Raw genomic sequence first — 24,920 nt, forward strand, 5'->3', positions numbered from 1 at the left:
ATGCTCAAATAAAGTGCTAAAGTGGTTTTGACCAACAGAGTGCATTCGATATTGCTATGCTAATGCTAATATTTGCCTAGCTTAATATGCTAATATTTGCCTACCTTTACTAATTATTTGCTCGCTCTAATTTTGTCACTGACCAGACTAGAGTGAAAGCCCGCTCAAGTATCATGTGTCTTTATTATCTATGGAGTGGGGTGAGCGGGGCTAGTTGTAACACATGGTTTAAAACTTCCCACACATGCTAGCATGATTTACTAGTGTCCATTTCAACACTATACAGAGAAAAAATAGAGCCAAAATTTAAAAGATCTTTGGAAGATATTGCTGAACTTTTATCTATTGCAAAAGTAAATTTCTTAAGTTCATTTTTCATCTCTGGTTTTTTTTTGTGTTTATTTAAAATGAGACAAATCGATATTATTTTAATCTTATATTTAACAGTTGAGATAGTTCTTTAATGCTGATCTAACCAGCAGAAGACACTAGCCAGGTTTTAAGTCTCCCTGTGGTGAAGAATTCAAGCTTTTAATGTTGTTTATATGTCTATGTGGTGTTTTTAAAATGCTTTAAGACAAACCATGTGCAAATTCATAAGTCAACACAATTGCTGAGTATTTTCTCCTTAAAGTCCCCGTGAACCGGAAGTTGCAAACGACTTTTCTCCAGTGTTGTGACGTATTTCCGAGAGAAACGGAATACTAAATGAGGCAAAATGGTGGGCGTGGCTTTTTCCCCAACTAGCACCTGATTGGATCTAGAAAAGTAGGTGTTTTCATTCAGCCTGTCTACTGTCAGTTGGAGGGGCGTGATTATGGTTGTTAAGCAGACACCCAAACCGTGAAACCTACGTCATCAGGCAAGGTCCTCCAACGCAGAGGGGAGGGGAAATTTCAGATTTTGATTAAAGATTACGAAGCCAAAAAATTTTTTTGTGTGGATTGACTTGCATGGATGAATTGTTCACCACAAAACGATCAATTTAGGCAAACAAAGTAAGTATGGTCAATTTTGAATTCATGGGGACTTTAAAACTGCAGTGAAACAAAGACAGTCTCAAAAACACAGTTTGAAATAGCTGGTGTTTCTGACGTCACAAACTGGGGTGGGGGATAGAATGGAGGACAAATAAGTTGAACAATTGAACCGAAAAAGTGAATATAACCTCAACATTATTGAAAAAATATTGCATCAGAAAAGACAATATACATATTCAGTGGTTTTTCACCCAATATATTTGTATTTTGATAAGCAAACATGCATTTGGTCAAATGAGCTTGTTAGAATGAGATATGCAAATCAGATTAGTTCTGTTCTGCTGGATATGGAATGTCCCCATCCGATTGGTTGTTCGATTATCGTGGGCGGGACAAAGCCTTATATTGAAGCATTGAAACAATATATAATATATAACACAAATATATAATTCCAATGATCGTCATAAACATTGCACCATTTTTCTATTCTGGAAATCTCTCTAAATAGATACAAATAATAATAATAATTTAATCACAAACAACTGTGATTGGTCCATTCAGTGCTGTGAAAAGTAACACATAAAAAGCTACAACAGCGATACATATGTACTAATTCACCAACCTTGATATTTTACACCTAAATAGTGATGCTGATGAACTTTAATATATTTTGAGTTTGGATTGAATATGATGTTAATATAGGACAATTATTAAAGATGGCATGAAACAGAAGTAGCTATCTGCTTTTCTACCCTATGGACCCATTCAAAATTTCCAGGTTTCTCAGAAGTGAAAGTTGTCATAGTTGGGTAAACTTCTATAGTGGGGGACGGGAGATGACAGCAAATGTAATTTTTGTATTTCCAATTGCAATAGCAAAAGAGAAAAAAAAAATCCACAACAGCTTTTCTCTGACTTTAAAAGAGGGGAAAATGTAGAGAGATTGACTGCAGCAGTCAGAAGAGAGAACGATGTGAGATTTGTATTAGAGATACTAACCCAGTCATGTTCATTTGTTTTTCGTAATTCACTGCCAAGGTAATAATACATAGTGTTATAAATGTCTATTAATTAAAAAAATTAAATTAAAATAAGAAAAACTTGACTAGATTTGCGAGTGAGATGGCTTTTCGAATGACAAAAAAAAAAAAAAAAAAAAATGGTAACACTTTACAATAAGGTTTCATTTGTTTTGTTAACATTAGTTAATGTGTTAACTAACATGAACTAACAATGAGCAATACATTTGTTACCTTATTTATTAATCTTTGTTAATGTTAGTTAATAAAAATCCAGCTGTTCATTGTTTGTTCATGTTAGTTCACAGTGCATACTAATGTTAACAAATACAACTTTTGATTTTATCAATGTATTAGTAAATGTTGAAATTAACATTAATTAAGATTAATAAATGGTGAAGAAGTGCAGTTCATTTTAAGTTCATGTTAACTAATGTAGTTAACAAATGTTAACTAATGAAACCTTATTGTAAAGTGTTACCAAAAAAACAATTAGGGCTGAACTTGATTTTGTCCATCGGGATTGGATTGTTGGATGGTTGTGGTTTGCTATTGGTCGATCGTGACAGGTTGTCCCGCCCTCGTGCCAGTAAACAAATATGGAGGGGAAGTTATTTTGATTAAAGATTAAAGGGTTCATCCAAAAATGACAATTCTGTCAGTAATTACTCGCCCTCATGTTGTTCCAACCCCGTAAGACTTTCGTTCATCTTCAGAACACAAATTAAGATATTTTTTATTAAAGCTGAGAGCTGGATCTCTTCTCCATAGGCTTCTATGTTATTGAAACCTTTCGGCCAAGAAAGTTAATAAAAACATTGTTAAAATAGTCCAAGTGACTATAGCTCAACCTTAAGTTTATCAAGTGACTAGAATACTTTTTGTGTGCCAAAACCCCCCAAAATAACCACTTTATTCAACTATTAGTTTTGTTCTATGTGGGCCTCGAGTGAGTTCACGTAGTGTAACAGCGCAGCGCTTCTGTTGTACTTCAGAACGCAGGCTCACTATTGGCCAGCATCACACTCATGACCAGCGTCGGCCAATAGTGAGCCTATGTTCTGAAGTACAACAGAAGCGCTGCGCTGTTCCACTACGTGAAATCACTCGAGGCCCACAGAGAAGGAAATGAATAGTTGAATAAAGTTGTTATTTTTGTTTGTTTTTTGCACACAAAAAGTATTCTCGTCGCTTGATAAACTTAAGATTGAGCCACTGTTGTCACTTGGACTATTTTAAAGATAACTTTCTTGGCCGGCAGGTTTCAATAACAAAGAAGCCTATGAAGGAGTGATCCAGCTCTCAGATTTAATCAAAAATATCTTCATTTGTGTTCCGAAGATGAACGAAAGTCTTACGTGGTTGGAACAACATGAGGGCGAGTAATTACTGACAGAATTTTCATTTTTGGGTGAACTAACCCTTTAAGAGGGCAGACAGACACACACACACACACACACACACACACACACACACACACACACACACACACACACACACACACACACACACACACACACACACACACACACACACACACACACACACACACACACACACACACACTCACACTCACACTCACACTCAAACTAATAATAATGATGTGCACGTGAATTCATTTACATTCATTTTCTTTTCATAATGGTGAGCCCTGTAAAAGAACATTAGATTTACAAATAAAGTTTAAATAGTTTATATTATGGATACATATAAGATTCATAAAGGTGCCTTCAGAAAGCCATCCCTAAAATATTTGTAATCTCATAAATTATAATATATTTATTTATATTTGTACTTTTTTAATTCAATTTGTGATGACTGATTTAGTAAAATAAATTAAACCGCCTAGCGTATTTCATTTGCATGACATCAGCCCTCTCGGCTTGCCGTAGGACAGACAGCAGTCTAATGGGTGAAATGTGTTTGCGGAAGTTTGAGTTCCACTATTGCCTGGTTGAGATTTAACAGCTCGGGCTTCCACGGTTTTACCGCACAAGTTTTAAACAGCGATCATGGATTTAAATTCGGAATCTGTGAAGAAAGTTCTCTCTAAGGTGAGTAACATGAACTAGTAATATTATATATTGGCGAATAAGGGTGATGATAAACACTGGTTAAGCCTGTTTGAAAAGTTTAGTCAGTGTGTCAAAAATCACACCTTTAAATGTGGATTATTTACTCTCTCTCTAACATGGTACTTGGTTTCCTTACTAGTATAAATATCGTGATGTGGCCATTGAAGAGCTCCAGAAAGTGTCTCGCGTTCACACTGATATGGAAGTTAAGTCTGGAACATACAGTAAGTCATTTTCATAAAACATGATAACATATAAAACCATATTTATCTGGTTTAGTCATAGGGAGTTCAAAGCTTAAATTATTGTATACATCTTACTTGTGATCATTTGAATCTGCTGAGTCATTACTGAAACTTATTTTGCAGCATTTAATGACAGTTTACAGAAGGATCTACTCAAACTGGTTGGAAACATCCCAGTCGGATATCAAGGTGAGACTCCATGAAAGAGATTCTATTGTTTAATTGAACAATGAGTATACTAGATATAATAGCTTTTATAATTGCTCGGAAGAGTCTTCTTTATGTTGATTTGAACACCGTCTTTGTTGATGATAATGTATTCACACACAGGACACTCATATAACCTGCCCGTCCTGCTGTGGCTCTTGGATTCCTTCCCCTTCACGCCTCCCATGTGCTTCCTGAGACCCACTTCCAGCATGGTCATACGGGAGGGTAAACATGTCGATTCGAAGGGTAGAATACACCTGCCGGGCCTGCACAACTGGGACCACGTAAGAGGCCTTTATTACAGCATATGCAAAATGCTTTATTCGATTGATTGTTTGATTTTTAAAAAATTCCCTTATGCTCACAAAAATATAGCAAAAAAAGAGTAATATTGTGAAATATGATTATAATTTAATGGACCTGTTTTCTATTTGAATATGCTGTAAAATTTAATTTATTCCTGTGATCAAAGCTGAATTTTCAGCATTAATACTGCAGTCTTCAGTGTCACATGATCCTTCAGAAATCGTTTGATGTTCACACATGAATCGGCTCTTCTAAATCCAGACCTTACATTCATTGAAAGTCTTTGGGATGTGCTGGAGGAGACTTTACAGAGTGCATTGCCAATACAAGATCTTGACCAAAAATTGATGCACCTCTTGGTGAAAATAACATTTATTTCTTCCATCAAGAGGTGCATACATTTTTGGTCAAGATCTTGTATTGACAATGCAAGAGTCCAGCACTCTGTAAAGGGACCAGAAATTATTCAGACACTTTGACCTGACCGTGTTTTGCTTGCCAATGCGACCTTTTTACACCACAGACTGAACAAAATTAAGCATTGCTTGGTAATTGGTTGAACTAGATTGGTATTATCTAATTTTGTACTTAAATTTAACAGCTGACAGATATTCAACCTAATTCATCTGTGAGACAGTCTAACCGAAGGATGACCAGTGAAATATCAACTGATTTGATAACCCTTCTTGGCATATTTTATTACAATTTTCTAATAAACTGACAATGTGAGAAATGTTGAAGGTGTCTGACTCTGAATACATTTTGGTTTGACTGTAAAAAACTGTCACTATTGCAGCCAAAGTCGTCTGTGAATGGGCTTCTGGCAGAGATGACTGCTAAGTTTGAAGAGGAACCTCCACTGAGCACCAAACCTTCAGCACATGTTGTCACTCCCAACGATCTACTGGCCTTTGTGGCAAATCTCAAAGTTAATGAAGGTATGTCTGGAATGGACCAAAAAAATGCAATTGCACATGTTGAGTACCGCTTTTATGAATTTTCCAATCATAATGTGGTATTGCTCTTATAGGTGGAAATCGTCCTGATCAAGAGGTTAAAGTGTGTGTGATTGGCGGGGGAGATTTGGGAATTGCTGCCGTGTTGAGTATCATGGCGAAAGTAACTACATGATTGTCTTTTGTTTGCGGGAAATAGCTTATGGCTACGTAACCACATTTTTATGACCAGGCTGTTGTGTCATTCTTTCTGTCATAGTGCTGTGTTGACAAACTGGTTTTGATTGACATCCCTGAGAGCTCAACCAAAGGTGGCACGATGGATTTGGAAATTTTCAGTTTACCAAAGGTCGAGGTCTCGAAAGGTGCTTTACATCATTACATTCACAGAATCTCACAATGTCTGTCCATAACATGTCTGGTGCCGTGTCCCAATTGGCCTACTTATACTATGCCCTGTTTTTGAGAAGAAAAAGTACATACTTTTGAGTGTGTAGCAGAAGAGTATGCAAGCTTTGGGGACATATTACTTCGTCATAATTGCGTCTTTAACGGACGCTCTGTCGTTTAAAGGTGGGGTATGTGATTTGCAAAACGGCCGGCAGATTTTGAAAATGCACAACTCAAAAGGTCCTTCCTTCTTTCCTCCAACGCTGGCCCTGACTCGCTCGAGGGGGATGGGTGGAGGGGGGGATGGTACGACCATACGCACAACCGGCACATCTGGGAACTTAACTGTCAATTTCGTCCCCGCCCCTTTTTGGGGGAAAACAAACTAGACTTCCCATAGACTTCAATACAAAATAACGGCAAAAACCAACGTCCGTACACAGCCGACAGGAGTAAATAACTTAAGAAATCACTTATATAAAACATGTCAAGTAATTATATGTCCACCCTGCCTGCCATAGAGCGTAAAAGATACATACACAAACTTAATTTGGTCAATTTAAAAACATGTCCGTTTATTCTCCCAGCGCCAAATTGGTGTAACAACCCCACCCAGTGAGGTTATATATATTATAATGTATATTATAAGACCAAATATATACATTTAAAGACGTTTACTTTCAAAAACGAAGTAAAATCATTCACTGGCCACCATATGGTGACTCGATGAAGTACGATACGAGTAAATGTCAGGGTAAGACCATAGACAGTAAAAGAAAGACACCTCTGGCCACTGGGTGGCGTTGTTACACCAATTTGACGCTGGGAGAATGAAGGGACATGTTTTTAAATTGACCAAATTAAGTTTGTGTATGTATCTTTTACGCTCTATGGCAGACAGGGTGGACATATAATTACTTGACATGTTTAATCTTAATGATTTCTTAAGTTATTCACGCCTTTCGGCTGTGTACGGACGTTGTTTTGTGACGCTATTTTGTATTGAAGTCTATGGGAAGTCTAGTTTATTTCCCCCAAAAGTGGGCGTGAATCTGTTCAGAGACATTCTATGACGTAGCGCCGGTTGTGCGTATTTGATTGATGCACTTACTGTCCAATGATTCTAGGTGGTCTTGGAAATGATTGGCTGGAGTTTTTCGAGTCCTGCCCGTTCCACAGATGATTAAATTTTTTAATTTTCATTTCAGTGCTTCTAACTCAGTGGCTGTAAGTGGGTTAGGAATCGGATTTCAAGTGATTTTGAAAAAATGGTCAAAAAAGAAAATCACATACCCCACTTTAATAGCGTGCAACCTGTCTCTGTCTATGTTTACATGCGCACCTTTTGTTTCAGTCGGACTGAATTCATTGAACATGAACGCTAAACTTGATCGGGTTGATTGTTTCCTGCTGTTTGCTCATACTAACCATTTTCCTACATTGGTTCTTTATTTGTTTTAAACAGCAAACTTAATATTTATCCATTTCCGGTCATAATTTGGAGACGATGATCATATGAACCGTTGTGCTGTGCTGCTTATATTTATCACGCAGTAAAAATGCCCAAAACCAGTCGTCTGTGGATGAGAGTCTGAAACGAGGACTGGCGGGACGTTGTCCTGCTCCACTTCACAGACGCTGAGTGAAAGGAGAATTTTAGAATGACGGGACACTCATTTATATGACACTTTATTCAACAGGCTTATGACCGATTTTTCAGTCCGATTGAGCCTTCAGTCCAATTACTAGCAGATTATTTGGTTGCATGTAAACGTAGCCACTGTTTAAACTGCCCCGTCAATCATCTTGCCACAGTTAAAATCCTCCACATTCAATTACATTTAATTTCCTGCCGTTACGGAGAGAAACGTGAGAGAAATCGCGAAATCGTTGATCTGCCAGTCGTGGGTCTTTCATTCGGAGAACTCCTCACGTTTGCATAATGATGATGCATTTAAAAGTTAATGACCAAACGTATCGTTATAAAAGTTCACAATGTTGTTTTAGATTAAGTATAACGTGGATAACATTTAATAAATATATTTTTGTCAGGTTAGATGGGCTACTGATTATTAATCACTCAAACCCCTTTATCTAAACCTACTCTAAAAAAAAAAAAGTAGACCATCCGGGTATCTTTGGATTACTTATTTCAACATACTACGATTTGGGACACTAATTCTAATTTCGAAAACTATTTAGGACGGATGGTATGCGACTTGGGACACGCATCTGTCATATTTCACTCCGAAATCAAAGGAAAGAAATCAGACATCATATTTTGCTTTGTGACAATTATTTACATGACATTTAAACACATTTTCAAAATCTCATTAGTGTTAATATTATTTATTTAATATCCTAGGATTATTAATATTTCTATATTTTCAGTTTTATTTACATTTTTGTTTGTTTTAGTAGTTTTGTTATGCGTGTAGTCATTTATTATTAATAATTTCTATTTAACTTCAATTTATTTTCATTTCAGGTTTAGTTTATATTATGTTTATATTTTATTTTATTTTCAGCTTTATTTCAATTTACCAAAAACTGTTTAATAGTTTTGGTTTACAATTCTTATTAATGTAATGCTATAATATATATATATATATATATACATATATGTATATATCTAAATGATAATGATTATTTTAATTTTGTTGTGAAATAAGACTTAAAGACTTAAAAAAGACAATCATAATTTCAACCATCCATTATGTGAAGATGTGTAATTTCATTATAATTATATATATTTTTTGATAACATTAGATTTTTTTATATTTTAGTTTTTCATTTTATTTAAAGTTGTGTTAATAGGTAACAACTTGTGTTAAATTGTGTTTTAATTGCCTGTATATAGGTTTTGAGTTTTAGTTTTAGTCATTTTAGTACTTAAACTAAATTAAAATGAGAAATGTTGCCTGGGCTACTAGCTGAAATGAAATGTGTCTTTTTAAAAATATATTTTTCCAGTTAATTTTATTCAAGTAATAAAAATATGTTTTTTATGGTTTTAGTTTGAACGATAATAACCCTGGTGAAGATACAGATGTCACCACAAAGTCTTTACATGTCTCTTAGTTTTTACTGTCTACATTGTAAAAGTTCTTCAACCTCTCCTACACAAAAGACAGTGACAGTGTCTCTAATCTCAATTCCACAGACCTGTCGGCCTCAGCGGGCTCTAAAGTGGTGGTCGTCACAGCGAATGCCTGGAGTGATGAGCAGTCATATTTAAGTGTAGTTCAGACTAATGTGGACATGTACAGAGGAATCATCCCACATCTCGCCCAGCTGAGTCCAAAAGCTGTGCTGCTCATCGCCTCTCAACCAGGTTAGTGATCGGAGGCTAGCTTAGCCTGTGCTCAAAGATAGCATCAAATCAAAATGTCCCGTTTATTTTCTTTATTGATTGTTCTTATTAGAGCTGCTCGATTAATCGTTAAAATATTGCGATCTCGATTCAGACACACACGCGATCTCATTCCTAAATGACAACGATTCGCCTGTGACTATTAAACCTTTGACAAAATCACACCGGAACATTCAAATCTGTGTTACAAATATTCATATTATATTCATATGTTATCACAGACGTCAAAATAGCATCAAAAGAGAGCAAATCACCATTTGAAAGTAACTTGGCTCTTCGTTATATAGATTATATCGTTACACCAGTAGGTGGCAACAAATTACTGTTAAAATGTATTTGACATTGAATCATTCATTCAAGAGATTCGTTCAAAAACGCAGATTTATCCTTTAATTGAACAAGCAAAGTCTTAATGAGTGTGTAATTGAATCATTCATTCAAACTGATTTTTCAAACTTTTGTAAGAACCAATGAGGTTCATTCTCGTGTTATGCAGCACGTTTGAGCTTTTGTAAGAAGACATTGAATCATTCATTCAAGAGATTCGTTCAAAAACGCAGATTTATCCTGTAATTAAACAAGCAAAGTCTTTATGAGTGTGTCATTGAATCATTCATTCAAACTGATTCTCTCAAATAAATTTAACATTTTTAAATCATCATCATCATTTTTCTTCTATTCTATATCTATTTATCATTATCATGCAGCTCAAGTTCTTATAGTGAACGATTCATGATTTAGTCAGTAATTACTAATCTAAAATATAACAGACAACAAAATCTTGCTTTGTCGACCACGAATGTGACCTCTGACCTTAATGTTTGCAGTGGACATCATGACACATGTTGCCTGGAGACAAAGTCATCTTCTGCCCTCTCAAGTGATCGGTGTGGGGTGTAATCTGGATTCAGAGAGACTGTCTCACATCATCAACATTTCACTGGTGGCAAATAACACAGGCAAGCAGGCCTGGGTCATTGGAGAACTCTCAGAGAACAAGGGTGAGTGGTTTAGGAGCAGCTTGACATTTTTTTAAAGTGTTCATGAAATCACTTTCAGTTTATCGAGGTTATCTTATGAAGTTAGCAACATTTTTTGCATCCTCATTTTGACTATCACACCCTATTTCAAGGGACGTTTCTTCTTTCAGAAACACAAGTAAACGCCCACTGCTGTGATTGGCCAACTTCACCACAGCATTTGTGACGTGTTTTAATGTAAACACTGCTGTAATAGCACCAGATTAAAATGAATTAGTTTATCACTGCACCAACATTTAAGTAGTCACAACTAATACCAGTAAAATTGTGCAATTCTCTGTACCGATTTTAGGGGTGTAACGATATTTGAACCGAACCGAAAAACCGCGATACACGATACGTATCGCGATTAGGGATGGGACGGTATGAAAATTTCATATCACGATTATAGTGACCAAAGTTATCACGATTATCAATATTATCACGGTTTTGTTAAAATGAGATGGAAATGTTCAAAAAGAACTGATGCTCACCCTGAAAACATTTGAAAATCAACAAACAAAAAATACAATTAGCAGCTATATGCACTTTTTTAAGCATAAACATTATATTAACATTAACATGGAGCCCTGAGAGTGAGAGGTATAAGTTTTCCTAGTGCAGGTTTTAATGAACTCGTCATTAAACCCTATCATTAATAATGATAATAACACTTATGGATGTGTGTATGACTGAATATTATTATTAGGCTATTAATAAATAATAAATCACTTTCTCTCTCTCTCTCTCACACACACACACACACGCGCGCGCACGCACGCACACACACTTAAATGAACAAAATATGTTGGTTGGGTCAGGGTGACTAAACTACTGGAATACTTATAATGACTGTTGTAAATAGCAACGCACTACACAGCGCACATCCATGTCTCGGATCACCGTGGACGCAATCTCTGGTTTCATTCAAATGTGTATGTCTTGCGTCTCAGTTTTGATTGTATTGAAAATTAAATCAGAGTAATTTAGTATTAATACTACTACAATATTGTTGTAGTGATCACATTTACTTTATGATTGATTTGGACACTGTAACTTGTATAATGCATTTATAAACCGGTAAGATTTAAAAACATTAAGTTAACCACAATTCAATATTTCATGTCCCTGAAATTATTTCTGTGGTAAAAAAAAAAAAAAAAAAAAAACGGTAATAAGTTTACTATGAATGAATACAATACATTATCCCTTAAATGTCACCCTTAATAGTTTGAATATGTTCGTTCGTCTTGGCTCAAATCCACTTGCTGTAAAACTTTTCTCTTCGCGGAAGCTTTGCAATAATTACAAGTGAGATAATTAAATAATTCATCTCCAATAAATTTGTCTAATTATTTGCCCAAGTTAGTTGTGGTATTAAGGTAAAAATTAACTCAGTGGGTGGTTGTCACGTAACGTTAGATGACTTAGCAGATTTGACGTGTTTCCCCCTTTTGCAGCGACTTTCCTCTGGCAAGATTTGCAGACAGGGTGCCCATCCTCGATTACATTGCCCTTGGGACTCTTGTAATAGCCAAAATACGACCATACCTCCGATTTTGTCCTCTTGGGTGGCTGAAAAATCTCCCGTGTGCTGTCACTGCCTTCCGCCTTGTCTTCTCGCGCAAAAAAACAACATTGCATCTGCGCGCCTGCTGAGTGCTCGCGCTTGCGTCAGACTGATTCTGGCTGGACAGGATTTACCGTGAGTTTTCAAAATCACGATAATCAAACACGGTTTTTATGATAATAAAATTTTAAACGATAATACTAACCGGCAGAACATTTTATCGTGGTTTATCGGGAAACCGGTAATCGTCCCATCCCTAATCGCTAGTGATGGGCGGATCGATCCTAAAGTATCGATACTTCGATACTGACGTGGTATCGAAAAGGATCGATCCTCACATAAAAATATCGATCCAAATGTGTATTTTTTTTCCCAGTAATTTTTTATTAATTTTGCACGCAATTCAGTGCGAAAAATAAGCGAATGTTAGCGGGTAATTGTGTAGGATAGAACCTTTTCTTCTAGTCATCTGTATAGGCTACAAGACGAAACCAATCAATCACAAAGAGCGTTCGCTGCTGGTGCTTCGCTGAGCTCAGAGGCCCAGTGCGTTTGGGAAACGAAGCCTTGCTTAGATGACAGAGAAACAATCGGGAGTTATTTCGCAATAAACAAACCAAAACTGTACATAACGATTTAAAATGTTGACGTCAGTAAGATCTTTTTTATGAAATTAATATTTTTATTCAACAAGGATCGATGCATTAAATTGATCAAAAGTGACAGTCAAGGGTTTTACACTGTTAAAAAAAATCTACTTCATATAAATGCTGTTCTTTCAACTTTGTTCATCAAATAATTCTGCATAAAATGTTTCATAGTTTCCGACAAAATATGAAACGGTTTTCAACATTGATAATAATAAGAAATGTTTCCTGAGCAGCAAATCAGCATATTAAAATGAATTATCATCATGACTGGAGTAATGATGCCCAAAATTCAGCCTTGATCACATGAATAAATTACAGTTTACTATGGCATAGAAAACAGATAGCCTATGTTAAATTGTTAAATTGTAATATTACAGTTTTTACTAAGAGAAATAAAAATCTTACAGACCCCAAACTTTTGAACAGTAGGCTAGTACTAGTAGGCTAGTACTATAATTAGGGTAGTTTTGTAAAAGTCACTGACTAATTAAAGGGGAGTTGAGAGCACAAATCACAAAATAGGACTAGTAGTTATGCAAACGTGTTCAGATTTAGCATATTAATGATGCATTCACCTCATAAATCATGACACACTGCTCTAGCACAGGAAAGTGCATACAAGTTCAAATGCATGCTTTTAAAATGAAAAAGTATCGGTATCGGTATCGATATCGGCGATACTGCCCCTGTATTTACTTGGTATCGGATCGATACAGAAATTTGTAGTATCGCCCATCACTACTAATCGCGATACTCTCATGGCGAACCGAACACGCCCCGCCCCGCCCCCTGCTGCCCCGCCCAGAGTACAGACCCGGCTCATTGCACCTCTTGTGTTATGTGTACACAACGAATACAGGGCTGTTGCCTAACCACCATTAACCACATATAATCGCAATAAGCTCAGTGTTTTGTTACTTTTCATAATAAGCAAGGTGTAATCTTTCAAATTATGTCTATTTGATCACGAAATGCAAACAATAAATGCCGTTTTGGCGCTCTTAGATGTGGCGTGACAGATATCACTGTATGCATGCGGCAGCGCGGAGCGCGATCATCTCTTCCTCAGTTACAGAATAAACATGAATGGACACCCGAAGGTATGTTGAAAGATACAGTATACTTACTGAAAGGCATCATAACTCGTGTAAACACCCAATCAGTGTTTCAACAGCGGAAATACGTCAATAAAACACTTAGTTTTCCACATAGCTTTATATTTACCTCAGGCAACTCATTCAGTGTCCACAGCTTGCTGGTTTGCTAACTCTTTCACTAAATAAATGCGATATATTAGCCTATATATTATATTTTACTTAACCTGTTTATGATATCTTGATTATTTAATGTATGTTTAAAATAGTTGTCATGAAAATAACAGCAACTGTGTAAATTATTATATAACAATAACAAATTAGAGTAAAAACATGTTAATGCAAAAATTGTCTTATGTGCAGTTTACATGTTTTCATACAATTTGTTATTTGAGTGTTGATTATTATTATATCATTTAGGCTAAAAGTAGGCTCTGTTGTTAAGCTTTAATGTTATAGTAATGTGCAAGTAAGGGCTGTAGTTTACAGCATTAGCAGATAATTTTGTTATCCTTGAGAAACGTTTACTTGTAATTGAATTAATTTAAAGACAAGGACACAATTTGTTCATTAAAGCACTGTTTAATAAAAAATAAAGCAATTGTAGCTTTCTAACACCCCCCCCCCCCCCCCCCCCACCGCACCGAAATGAACCGAACCGAACCGAGACCTCAAAACCGTGGGACGAACCGAACCGTCAGGTTTGTGTATCGTTACACCCCTACGATTTAGGTACCAAAGCAAAAACTGTTGAATTAAAGGGTTAATTGACCTAAAAATTTAAAGTCTGTCATTAATTACTCGCCCTCATGTCGTTTTTTGTTTTCGAACACAAATAAAGAGATATTTTTATGAAATCTTGAGAGCTTTCTGTTCCTCCATTGACAGCTACGCAACTACCACTTTCACGCTTCAAAAAGTTCATAAAGAGATTGTAAAACTAATCCATATGATTTAAGCGGTTTAGTCCATATTTTCTGGAGAGACACGATCGCTTTATATGATGAACAGATTTAATTTAGTTTTTTATTCATGTATAAACTTTCAACTCACACATCAGTTGTGGTAAATGGAAGCTCAAGCATGTTTGCTTGACGTGCGAGAACCAATGAGGTTCATTCTCGTGTTACGCAGCACGTTTGAGCTTCTGTAAGAACCAATGAGGTTCATTCTCATGTTACGCAGTACGTTTGAGCTTCTGTAAGAACCAATGAGGTTCATTCTCGTGTTACGCAGCACGTTTGAGCTTCTGTAAGAACCAATGAGGTTCATTCTCGTGTTACGCAGCACGTTTGAGCTTCTGTAAGAACCAATGAGGTTCATTCTCGTGTTAAGCAGTACGTTTGAGCTTCTGTAAGAACCAATGAGGTTCATTCTCGTGTTACGCAGTACGTTTGAGCTTCTGTAAGAACCAATGAGGTTCATTCTCGTGTTACGCAGCACGTTTGAGCTTCTGCAAGAACCAATGAGGTTCATTCTCGTGTTACGCAGTACGTTTGAGCTTCTGTAAGAACCAATGAGGTTCATTCTCGTGTTACGCAGTACGTTTGAGCTTCTGTAAGAACCAATGAGGTTCATTCTCGTGTTACGCAGTACGTTTGAGCTTCAGCAAGAACCAATGAGGTTCATTCTCGTGTTACGCAACACGTTTGAGCTTCTGTAAGAACCAATGAGGTTTATTCTCGTGTTACGCAGTACGTTTGAGCTTCTGTAAGAACCAATGAGGTTCATTCTCGTGTTACGCAGCACGTTTGAGCTTCTGTAAGAACCAATGAGGTTCATTCTCGTGTTACGCAACACGTTTGAGCTTCTGTAAGAACCAATGAGGTTTATTCTCGTGTTACGCAGTACGTTTGAGCTTCTGTAAGAACCAATGAGGTTCATTCTCGTGTTACGCAACACGTTTGAGCTTCTGTAAGAACCAATGAGGTTCATTCTCGTGTTACGCAACACGTTTGAGCTTCTGTAAGAACCAATGAGGTTCATTCTCGTGTTACGCAGCACGATTGAGCTTCTGTAAGAACCAATGAGGTTTATTCTCGTGTTACGCAGTACGTTTGAGCTTCTGTAAGAACCAATGAGGTTCATTCTCGTGTTACGCAGCACGTTTGAGCTTCTGTAAGAACCAATGAGGTTCATTCTCGTGTTACGCAACACGTTTGAGCTTCTGTAAGAACCAATGAGGTTTATTCTCGTGTTACGCAGTACGTTTGAGCTTCTGTAAGAACCAATGAGGTTCATTCTCGTGTTACGCAGCACGTTTGAGCTTCTGTAAGAACCAATGAGGTTCATTCTCGTGTTACGCAACACGTTTGAGCTTCTGTAAGAACCAATGAGGTTCATTCTCGTGTTACGCAGCACGATTGAGCTTCTGTAAGAACCAATGAGGTTCATTCTCGTGTTACGCAACACGTTTGAGCTTCTGTAAGAACCAATGAGGTTTATTCTCGTGTTACGCAACACGTTTGAGATTCTGCAAGAACCAATGAGGTTCATTCTCGTGTTACGCAACAACACGTTTGCGCTTCTGCAAGAACCAATGAGGTTCATTCTCGTGTTACGCAACACGTTTGAGCTTCTGCAAGAACCAATGAGGTTCATTCTCGTGTTACGCAGCACGTTTGAGCTTCTGTAAGAACCAATGAGGTTCATTCTCGTGTTACGCAGCACGTTTGAGCTTCTGTAAGAACCAATGAGGTTCATTCTCGTGTTACGCAGCACGTTTGAGCTTCTGTAAGAACCAATGAGGTTCATTCTCGTGTTAAGCAGTACGTTTGAGCTTCTGTAAGAACCAATGAGGTTCATTCTCGTGTTACGCAGTACGTTTGAGCTTCTGTAAGAACCAATGAGGTTCATTCTCGTGTTACGCAGCACGTTTGAGCTTCTGCAAGAACCAATGAGGTTCATTCTCGTGTTACGCAGTACGTTTGAGCTTCTGTAAGAACCAATGAGGTTCATTCTCGTGTTACGCAGTACGTTTGAGCTTCTGTAAGAACCAATGAGGTTCATTCTCGTGTTACGCAGTACGTTTGAGCTTCTGTAAGAACCAATGAGGTTCATTCTCGTGTTACGCAACACGTTTGAGCTTCTGTAAGAACCAATGAGGTTTATTCTCGTGTTACGCAGTACGTTTGAGCTTCTGTAAGAACCAATGAGGTTCATTCTCGTGTTACGCAGCACGATTGAGCTTCTGTAAGAACCAATGAGGTTCATTCTCGTGTTACGCAACACGTTTGAGCTTCTGTAAGAACCAATGAGGTTTATTCTCGTGTTACGCAACACGTTTGAGATTCTGCAAGAACCAATGAGGTTCATTCTCGTGTTACGCAACAACACGTTTGCGCTTCTGCAAGAACCAATGAGGTTCATTCTCGTGTTACGCAACACGTTTGAGCTTCTGCAAGAACCAATGAGGTTCATTCTCGTGTTACGCAGCACGTTTGAGCTTCTGTAAGAACCAATGAGGTTCATTCTAGTGTTACGCAGCACGTTTGAGCTTCAGCAAGAACCAATGAGGTTAATTCTCGTGTTACGCAGCACGTTTGAGCTTCAGCGAGAACCAATGAGGTTCATTCTCGTGTTACGCAGCACGTTTGAGCTTCAGCGAGAACCAATGAGGTTCATTCTAGTGTTACGCAGCACGTTTGAGCTTCAGCAAGAACCAATGAGGTTCATTCTAGTGTTACGCAGCACGTTTGAGCTTCTGCAAGAACCAATGAGGTTCATTTTCGTGTTACGCAGTGTGTTTGAGCTTCTGCAAGAACCAATGAGGTTCATTCTCGTGTTACGCAGCACGATTGAGCTTCAGCGAGAACCAATGAGGTTCATTCTCGTGTTACGCAACAACACGTTTGAGCTTCAGCAAGAACCAATGAGGTTCATTCTCGTGTTACGCAGCACGTTTGAGCTTCAGCGAGAACCAATGAGGTTCATTCTCGTGTTACGCAACAACACGTTTGAGCTTCAGCAAGAACCAATGAGGTTCATTCTCGTGTTACGCAGCACGTTTGAGCTTCTGCAAGAACCAATGAGGTTCATTCTTGTGTTACGCAGCACGTTTGAGATTCTGCAAGAACCAATGAGGTTCATTCTCGTGTTACGCAGCACGTTTGAGATTCTGCAAGAACCAATGAGGTTCATTCTAGTGTTACGCAGCACGTTTGAGCTTCAGCAAGAACCAATGAGGTTCATTCTCGTGTTACGCAGCACGTTTGAGATTCTGCAAGAACCAATGAGGTTCATTCTCGTGTTACGCAGCACGTTTGAGATTCTGCAAGAACCAATGAGGTTCATTCTCGTGTTACGCAACAACACGTTTGAGATTCTGCAAGAACCAATGAGGTTCATTCTAGTGTTACGCAGCACGTTTGAGCTTCAGCAAGAACCAATGAGGTTCATTCTAGTGTTACGCAGCACGTTTGAGCTTCAGCAAGAACCAATGAGGTTCATTCTCGTGTTACGCAGCACGATTGAGCTTCTGCAAGAACCAATGAGGTTCATTCTCGTGTTACGCAGCACGTTTGAGCTTCTGCAAGAACCAATGAGGTTCATTCTCGTGTTACGCAGCACGTTTGAGATTCTGCAAGAACCAATGAGGTTCATTCTCGTGTTACGCAACAACACGTTTGAGATTCTGCAAGAACCAATGAGGTTCATTCTAGTGTTACGCAGCACGTTTGAGCTTCAGCAAGAACCAATGAGGTTCATTCTAGTGTTACGCAGCACGTTTGAGCTTCAGCAAGAACCAATGAGGTTCATTCTCGTGTTACGCAGTGTGTTTGAGCTTCTGCAAGAACCAATGAGGTTCATTCTCGTGTTACGCAGCACGATTGAGCTTCTGCAAGAACCAATGAGGTTCATTCTCGTGTTACGCAGCACGTTTGAGCTTCAGCAAGAACCAATGAGGTTCATTCTAGTGTTACGCAGCACGTTTGAGCTTCAGCAAGAACCAATGAGGTTCATTCTAGTGTTACGCAGCATGTTTGAGCTTCTGCAAGAACCAATGAGGTTCATTCTCGTGTTACGCAGCACGTTTGAGCTTCAGCAAGAACCAATGAGGTTCATTCTCGTGTTACGCAGCACGATTGAGCTTCTGCAAGAACCAATGAGGTTCATTCTCGTGTTACGCAACAACACGTTTGAGCTTTAGCAAGAACCAATGAGGTTCATTCTCGTGTTACGCAGCACGTTGAGCTTCAGCAAGAACCAATGAGGTTCATTCTTGTGTTACACAGCACGTTTGAGATTCTGCAAGAACCAATGAGGTTCATTCTCGTGTCACGCAACACGTTTGAGCTTCTGCAAGAACCAATGAGGTTCATTCTAGTGTTACGCAACACGTTTGAGCTTCTGCAAGAACCAATGAGGTTCATTCTCGTGTTACGCAGTGTGTTTGAGCTTCTGTAAGAACCAATGAGGTTCATTCTCGTGTTACGCAGCACGTTTGAGCTTCTGCAAGAACCAATGAGGTAGAGTTCTCAACGGGTCGGGTCGGCCCGACAAACCCGACGGGACCCGCGGGTTCGGGCCGGGTTCGGGTCGAAAATATTTGCAAATGACTCGGGTCGGGTCGGACCTCGGGCTTAATCTTTTGAATTGTACAGTGAAAGAAAAAAAAAACATTTATTATTCATCGCTGCTGTTCACTGTAAAGAAAGTCTGGCTGCTGCGTGCAACGTGCATCGCGACGCGAGGGCAGACCTGACGCCGCTGCGTGCACGCCTTTAGCCCGGAGAAGAAGATGGAGTTGGTGAAAAGTAACTTGCTGCAGGTGAAATCACCGTTGCTCAGGGGCGGCGCGACACGTTGTGTGATTATCTCGGCAGTTTAGGACATCGCACAAGATTTGCGTCAATACAGAAAACATTTAATCACTGGATAGTTTTTTTCGTTTATTGAAATGTGGTTTATGTCAGCTGGATGGGCGGAATGTGTGAGACGTGAGAGTGCGCGCGCGGCCGGGGCTCTCTCTCTCTCTGCGTCAAGCGCAGCAGTCATTCTACATACATCACTCACCGATCAAAAGGGTGGCGTCGGGCCGCGGGTCGGGTTCGGGCAGATAATTCATGTTGATGTGTCGGGTTACATCGGGTCCGGGCTTTAAAAGCCACGGGCCGGGTCGGGTCGGGTTGTAATTTTCAGGCCCGTTGAGAACTCTACAATGAGGTTCATTCTCGTGTTACTCAGCACGTTTGAGCTTCTGCAAGAACCAATGAGGTTCATTCTCGTGTTACACAGCACGTTTGAGATTCTGCAAGAACCAATGAGGTTCATTCTCGTGTTATGCAACAACACGTTTGAGATTCTGCAAGAACCAATGAGGTTCATTCTCGTGTTACGCAGCACGTTTGAGCTTCTGCAAGAACCAATGAGGTTCATTCTAGTGTTACGCAACACGTTTGAGCTTCTGCAAGAACCAATGAGGTTCATTCTCGTGTTACGCAGCATGTTTGAGCTTCTGCAAGAACCAATGAGGTTCATTCTAGTGTTACGCAACACGTTTGAGCTTCAGCAAGAACCAATGAGGTTCATTCTAGTGTTACGCAGCACGTTTGAGCTTCAGCAAGAACCAATGAGGTTCATTCTAGTGTTACGCAGCACATTTGAGCTTCAGCAAGAACCAATGAGGTTCATTCTCGTGTTACGCAGCACGTTTGAGCTTCTGCAAGAACCAATGAGGTTCATTCTCGTGTTACGCAACACGTTTGAGCTTCTGCAAGAACCAATGAGGTTCATTCTAGTGTTACGCAACACGTTTGAGCTTCAGCAAGAACCAATGAGGTTCATTCTAGTGTTACGCAGCACGTTTGAGCTTCTGTAAGAACCAATGAGGTTCATTCTCGTGTTACGGAGCACGTTTGAGCTTCTGCAAGAACCAATGAGGTTCATTCTCGTGTTACGCAACACGTTTGAGCTTCTGCAAGAACCAATGAGGTTCATTCTAGTGTTACGCAACACGTTTGAGCTTCAGCAAGAACCAATGAGGTTCATTCTAGTGTTACGCAGCACGTTTGAGCTTCAGCAAGAACCAATGAGGTTCATTCTAGTGTTACGCAGCACGTTTGAGCTTCTGCAAGAACCAATGAGGTTCATTCTAGTGTTACGCAGCACGTTTGAGCTTCAGCAAGAACCAATGAGGTTCATTCTCGTGTTACGCAGCACGTTTGAGCTTCTGCAAGAACCAATGAGGTTCATTCTCGTGTTACGCAACACGTTTGAGCTTCTGCAAGAACCAATGAGGTTCATTCTAGTGTTACGCAGCACGTTTGAGCTTCAGCAAGAACCAATGAGGTTCATTCTAGTGTTACGCAGCACGTTTGAGCTTCTGTAAGAACCAATGAGGTTCATTCTCGTGTTACGCAGCACGTTTGAGCTTCAGCAAGAACCAATGAGGTTCATTCTAGTGTTACGCAGCACGTTTGAGCTTCTGCAAGAACCAATGAGGTTCATTCTCGTGTTACGCAACACGTTTGAGCTTCTGCAAGAACCAATGAGGTTCATTTTAGTGTTACGCAACACGTTTGAGCTTCAGCAAGAACCAATGAGGTTCATTCTAGTGTTACGCAGCACGTTTGAGCTTCAGCAAGAACCAATGAGGTTCATTCTCGTGTTACGCAGCACGTTTGAGATTCTGCAAGAACCAATGAGGTTCATTCTCGTGTTACGCAGCACGATTGAGCTTCTGCAAGAACCAATGAGGTTCATTCTCGTGTTACGCAGCGTGTTTGAGCTTCTGCAAGAACCAATGAGGTTCATTCTCGTGTTACGCAGCACGTTTGAGCTTCAGCGAGAACCAATGAGGTTCATTCTCGTGTTACGCAACACGTTTGAGCTTCTGCAAGAACCAATGAGGTTCATTCTCGTGTTATGCAGCACGTTTGAGATTCTGCAAGAACCAATGAGGTTCATTCTCGTGTTACGCAACAACACGTTTGAGATTCTGCAAGAACCAATGAGGTTCATTCTCGTGTTACGCAGCACGTTTGAGATTCTGCAAGAACCAATGAGGTTCATTCTCGTGTTACGCAACACGTTTGAGCTTCTGCAAGAACCAATGAGGTTCATTCTCGTGTTACGCAACACGTTTGAGATTCTGCAAGAACCAATGAGGTTCATTCTCGTGTTACGCAACACGTTTGAGCTTCTGCAAGAACCAATGAGGTTCATTCTCGTGTTACGCAACACGTTTGAGCTTCTGCAAGAACCAATGAGGTTCATTCTCGTGTTACGCAACACGTTTGAGCTTCTGTAAGAACCAATGAGGTTCATTCTCGTGTTACGCAACACGTTTGAGCTTCTGCAAGAACCAATGAGGTTCATTCTCGTGTTACGCAACACGTTTGAGCTTCTGCAAGAACCAATGAGGTTCATTCTCGTGTTACGCATCACGTTTGAGCTTGCAAATGTGATCGGCACCTCAAGTGTGCACTGATGTTCTGGGTCGGAGTCTAGCTTTAAATAATAAATTTGATTTCTCTCTGGCTGTTCCTCAGTGGCAGTGTGGGGTAATATGGAGCCGGGAACTGACCAACTACAAGCGTTAACCCCAGTGTCCAACTCCACCAAACCCTTGATGGACAGGTATGGGTTTAATATTGTTTCTAATAGAAATGTAAAAAAAAAAATGTTTTTATTGCATTATGACGTGTGACCGGTTTGATATGTTTTTAGGGCGTTAGAGATGCTCAAGGGCAGAGGTCAGAGGTCATGGTCAGTTGGGTTATCCATTGCTGGCATCATTCACAGCATCGTAACAGACCAAAGGAAAACGCACTCTGTCACAACATTGGCTGAGGTATGTTCAGTTAAGTAACTTTGTGGCCAGTCCTACATGTGCATTAGTGATGAGGATTAACATGCAATTAACTTTCATAAGGGTTTTGAGATTTAAGATTCAAATTGTCTGTCCATTTTTTTTCAAAATTATTTAAGTCATATTTTGGAAGTGAAAACCTTATAGAGTGCATTAGTGTCCTGCCACTTTTTCAGCTGCGTTGGTTCAGTAAGTATTTTTTTTCCCATTAATTTTGTTAGTGTTATAAGCCATGAACCGAACCAACCAGCTACTAAGTGAATCAAAACATTGCAAACATCTGTTTGAAGCATTTGAAAATCAGACAAAGACGACAAAGGTTCAAGGCTGTGCACTTTACGGCTTCAATGAGGGTAAGAACTACAATCCCATGAAGCATTGCGAATGACAATCAAATTAAAAACAATGGTGAAAACTATTAATTAAAGTTAAATTACATCTATATAACAATATATTTTATTGCAAAAAATGCATATATATATATATCAAATGATTTTTATTGGTTTGTTATTGCATTATGAAATGTGAATGGTTTGATATGTTTTCAATGACAATATATATGCAAAAATGAGGAACCAACTCGATTATGTAATTCACGGTGCTTCATGGGAGTGAACGTTCCCTGCAAAGCTCTTTTGGTGCGATTTCCTCGCCGCGATACAATATCATGGGTAATGTCGTTTTTCAGCACAAATTCCACTATTAAATACAAGTATTAAAAAAAAAGTTGAAATATTGCAAACTGATGGCTTCAACCAAGAGCATATACCATCGATTATAACAACAGGTCTGTCTTTAAAGGTTCATAAATTTTAAATAATTTTTTACTTTTTTTACGAGTTTTTTTACTTCCAGAACTTACCTTTTGCACTCTTGGAGCCACTGACACATTAAATTGTTTTGCAATAAAATGTTAAAAATGCAGTTAAATATCCATGTCTGTAAATGTTGAGAGAATTGAGTCTCATATGTGTGCGTTTCCTTCATTCAGGGTTGGGGTGGAATCGGTTCAAAAGTGTTCCTCAGCTTACCGTGCATCCTCGGGGAAAACGGCTCCACCAGATTACCAGGTGTGTCTTTAGGTTCAGAAGAAGAAATGACGCTGAGGGAGAGTGTGGCATGTCAGGTTAACCTCTTCATGCAGCTGAGATTGTAATTCAGGAGCTGGATAAAACATCATCACCTCTACAAGCGGTACATTTTCTCTGCTACAACCGCAGCTTTCAGAACAGTTACGGATCAGGGGCTATTCAAAGAAATTTCTAATAGAATGTGAATATTCAGGTTAGTCCTTCCTGCAACACTTGCTTATGTTATATTCTCACTGCAGTCACTGTGAAGTGAAAGTCTTGCATCTGATCGCAATAGCACTTAAAGACACTATCCTGGCTTCTGGTGAAGCATTATGCATAATATTACTGCACTTCAATATTGTTTACAATACAAACTATGTAGATGCAATCCTTTTTGTCATATAACTTATTGTATGTGGTTACCTGTTCAAATAATGGACAATAGTGCCTTTATGGAAGGATAAATTACGGTTGAATGGTAAAATGAATGGCTTTAAGTGCTTGTTAAAAGAGATAGTTAACCCAAAAAAATGTAATTCTATCATTACTCACCCTTAAGTTGTTCCAAACCTGTATGAATTTCTTTCTTCTGCTGAACTCAACAGATGATATTTTGTGGTCACCATATTCTTCAAAATATTCTTCCTTTGTGTTCAGCAGAAGAAAGACATTCATATAGGTTTGGAACAACTTGAGGTGAATAAATGTTGACAGAATTTTCATTTTTGGGTGAACTATCTATTTAAATGCTATTATCAATCATGCAAATCTGTGATGTTGGTTTGCTTAAATTAATTAAAGGGTGTGGGTTCCTAATGTGCTTTTCTGCAAGCGAATGTACATTTTCATTTCTAAAGAAATAGAAATACCGTCCTGGTATTATATTTTATCACGTTGTGTTTGTCATGTACTGTACCTCTGAATGTGCAATCAGAAATGATTATAGCAATAATGTAAATAAAACACTCCACTTTACTATCTATTGTTTCCATTGTTGCATGAGGAAAACAAGTTTTTTTTAGTTAAGCAAATAAGTCAAATGAGCATAAACCAAAATAAACTTTAAACTGGGGTTAAAACACCATTTTAACCTGAGAATCAATATAAAAAGCAATTAAATATAGGCTGTTAATACAAATAAAGTACAA

The 24,920-nt window shown here is 38.7% G+C and overlaps 1 protein-coding gene across 1 annotated transcript; it reads left to right on the forward strand.

Moving 5' to 3' along the window:
• The first annotated feature begins 3,921 nt into the window (after positions 1-3,921).
• uevld (UEV and lactate/malate dehyrogenase domains) lies at positions 3,922-24,752 on the forward strand. The gene is made up of 12 exons (XM_056252097.1): positions 3,922-4,053; positions 4,214-4,298; positions 4,443-4,508; positions 4,650-4,813; positions 5,632-5,773; positions 5,866-5,954; positions 6,051-6,156; positions 9,345-9,515; positions 10,382-10,555; positions 22,380-22,467; positions 22,558-22,681; positions 23,691-24,752. The coding sequence occupies exons 1-12, from the start codon at positions 4,012-4,014 to the stop codon at positions 23,853-23,855; spliced, it is 1,416 nt and encodes a 471-aa protein (XP_056108072.1). The 5' UTR covers positions 3,922-4,011; the 3' UTR covers positions 23,856-24,752.
• Positions 24,753-24,920: the final 168 nt, after the last annotated feature.

The sequence above is a fragment of the Rhinichthys klamathensis genome, unplaced genomic scaffold, assembly GCF_029890125.1.
Source record: "Rhinichthys klamathensis goyatoka isolate OS25496 unplaced genomic scaffold, OSU_Roscu_1.1 h1tg000092l_1, whole genome shotgun sequence".
NCBI classification, from domain to species: Eukaryota; Metazoa; Chordata; class Actinopteri; order Cypriniformes; family Leuciscidae; genus Rhinichthys; species Rhinichthys klamathensis.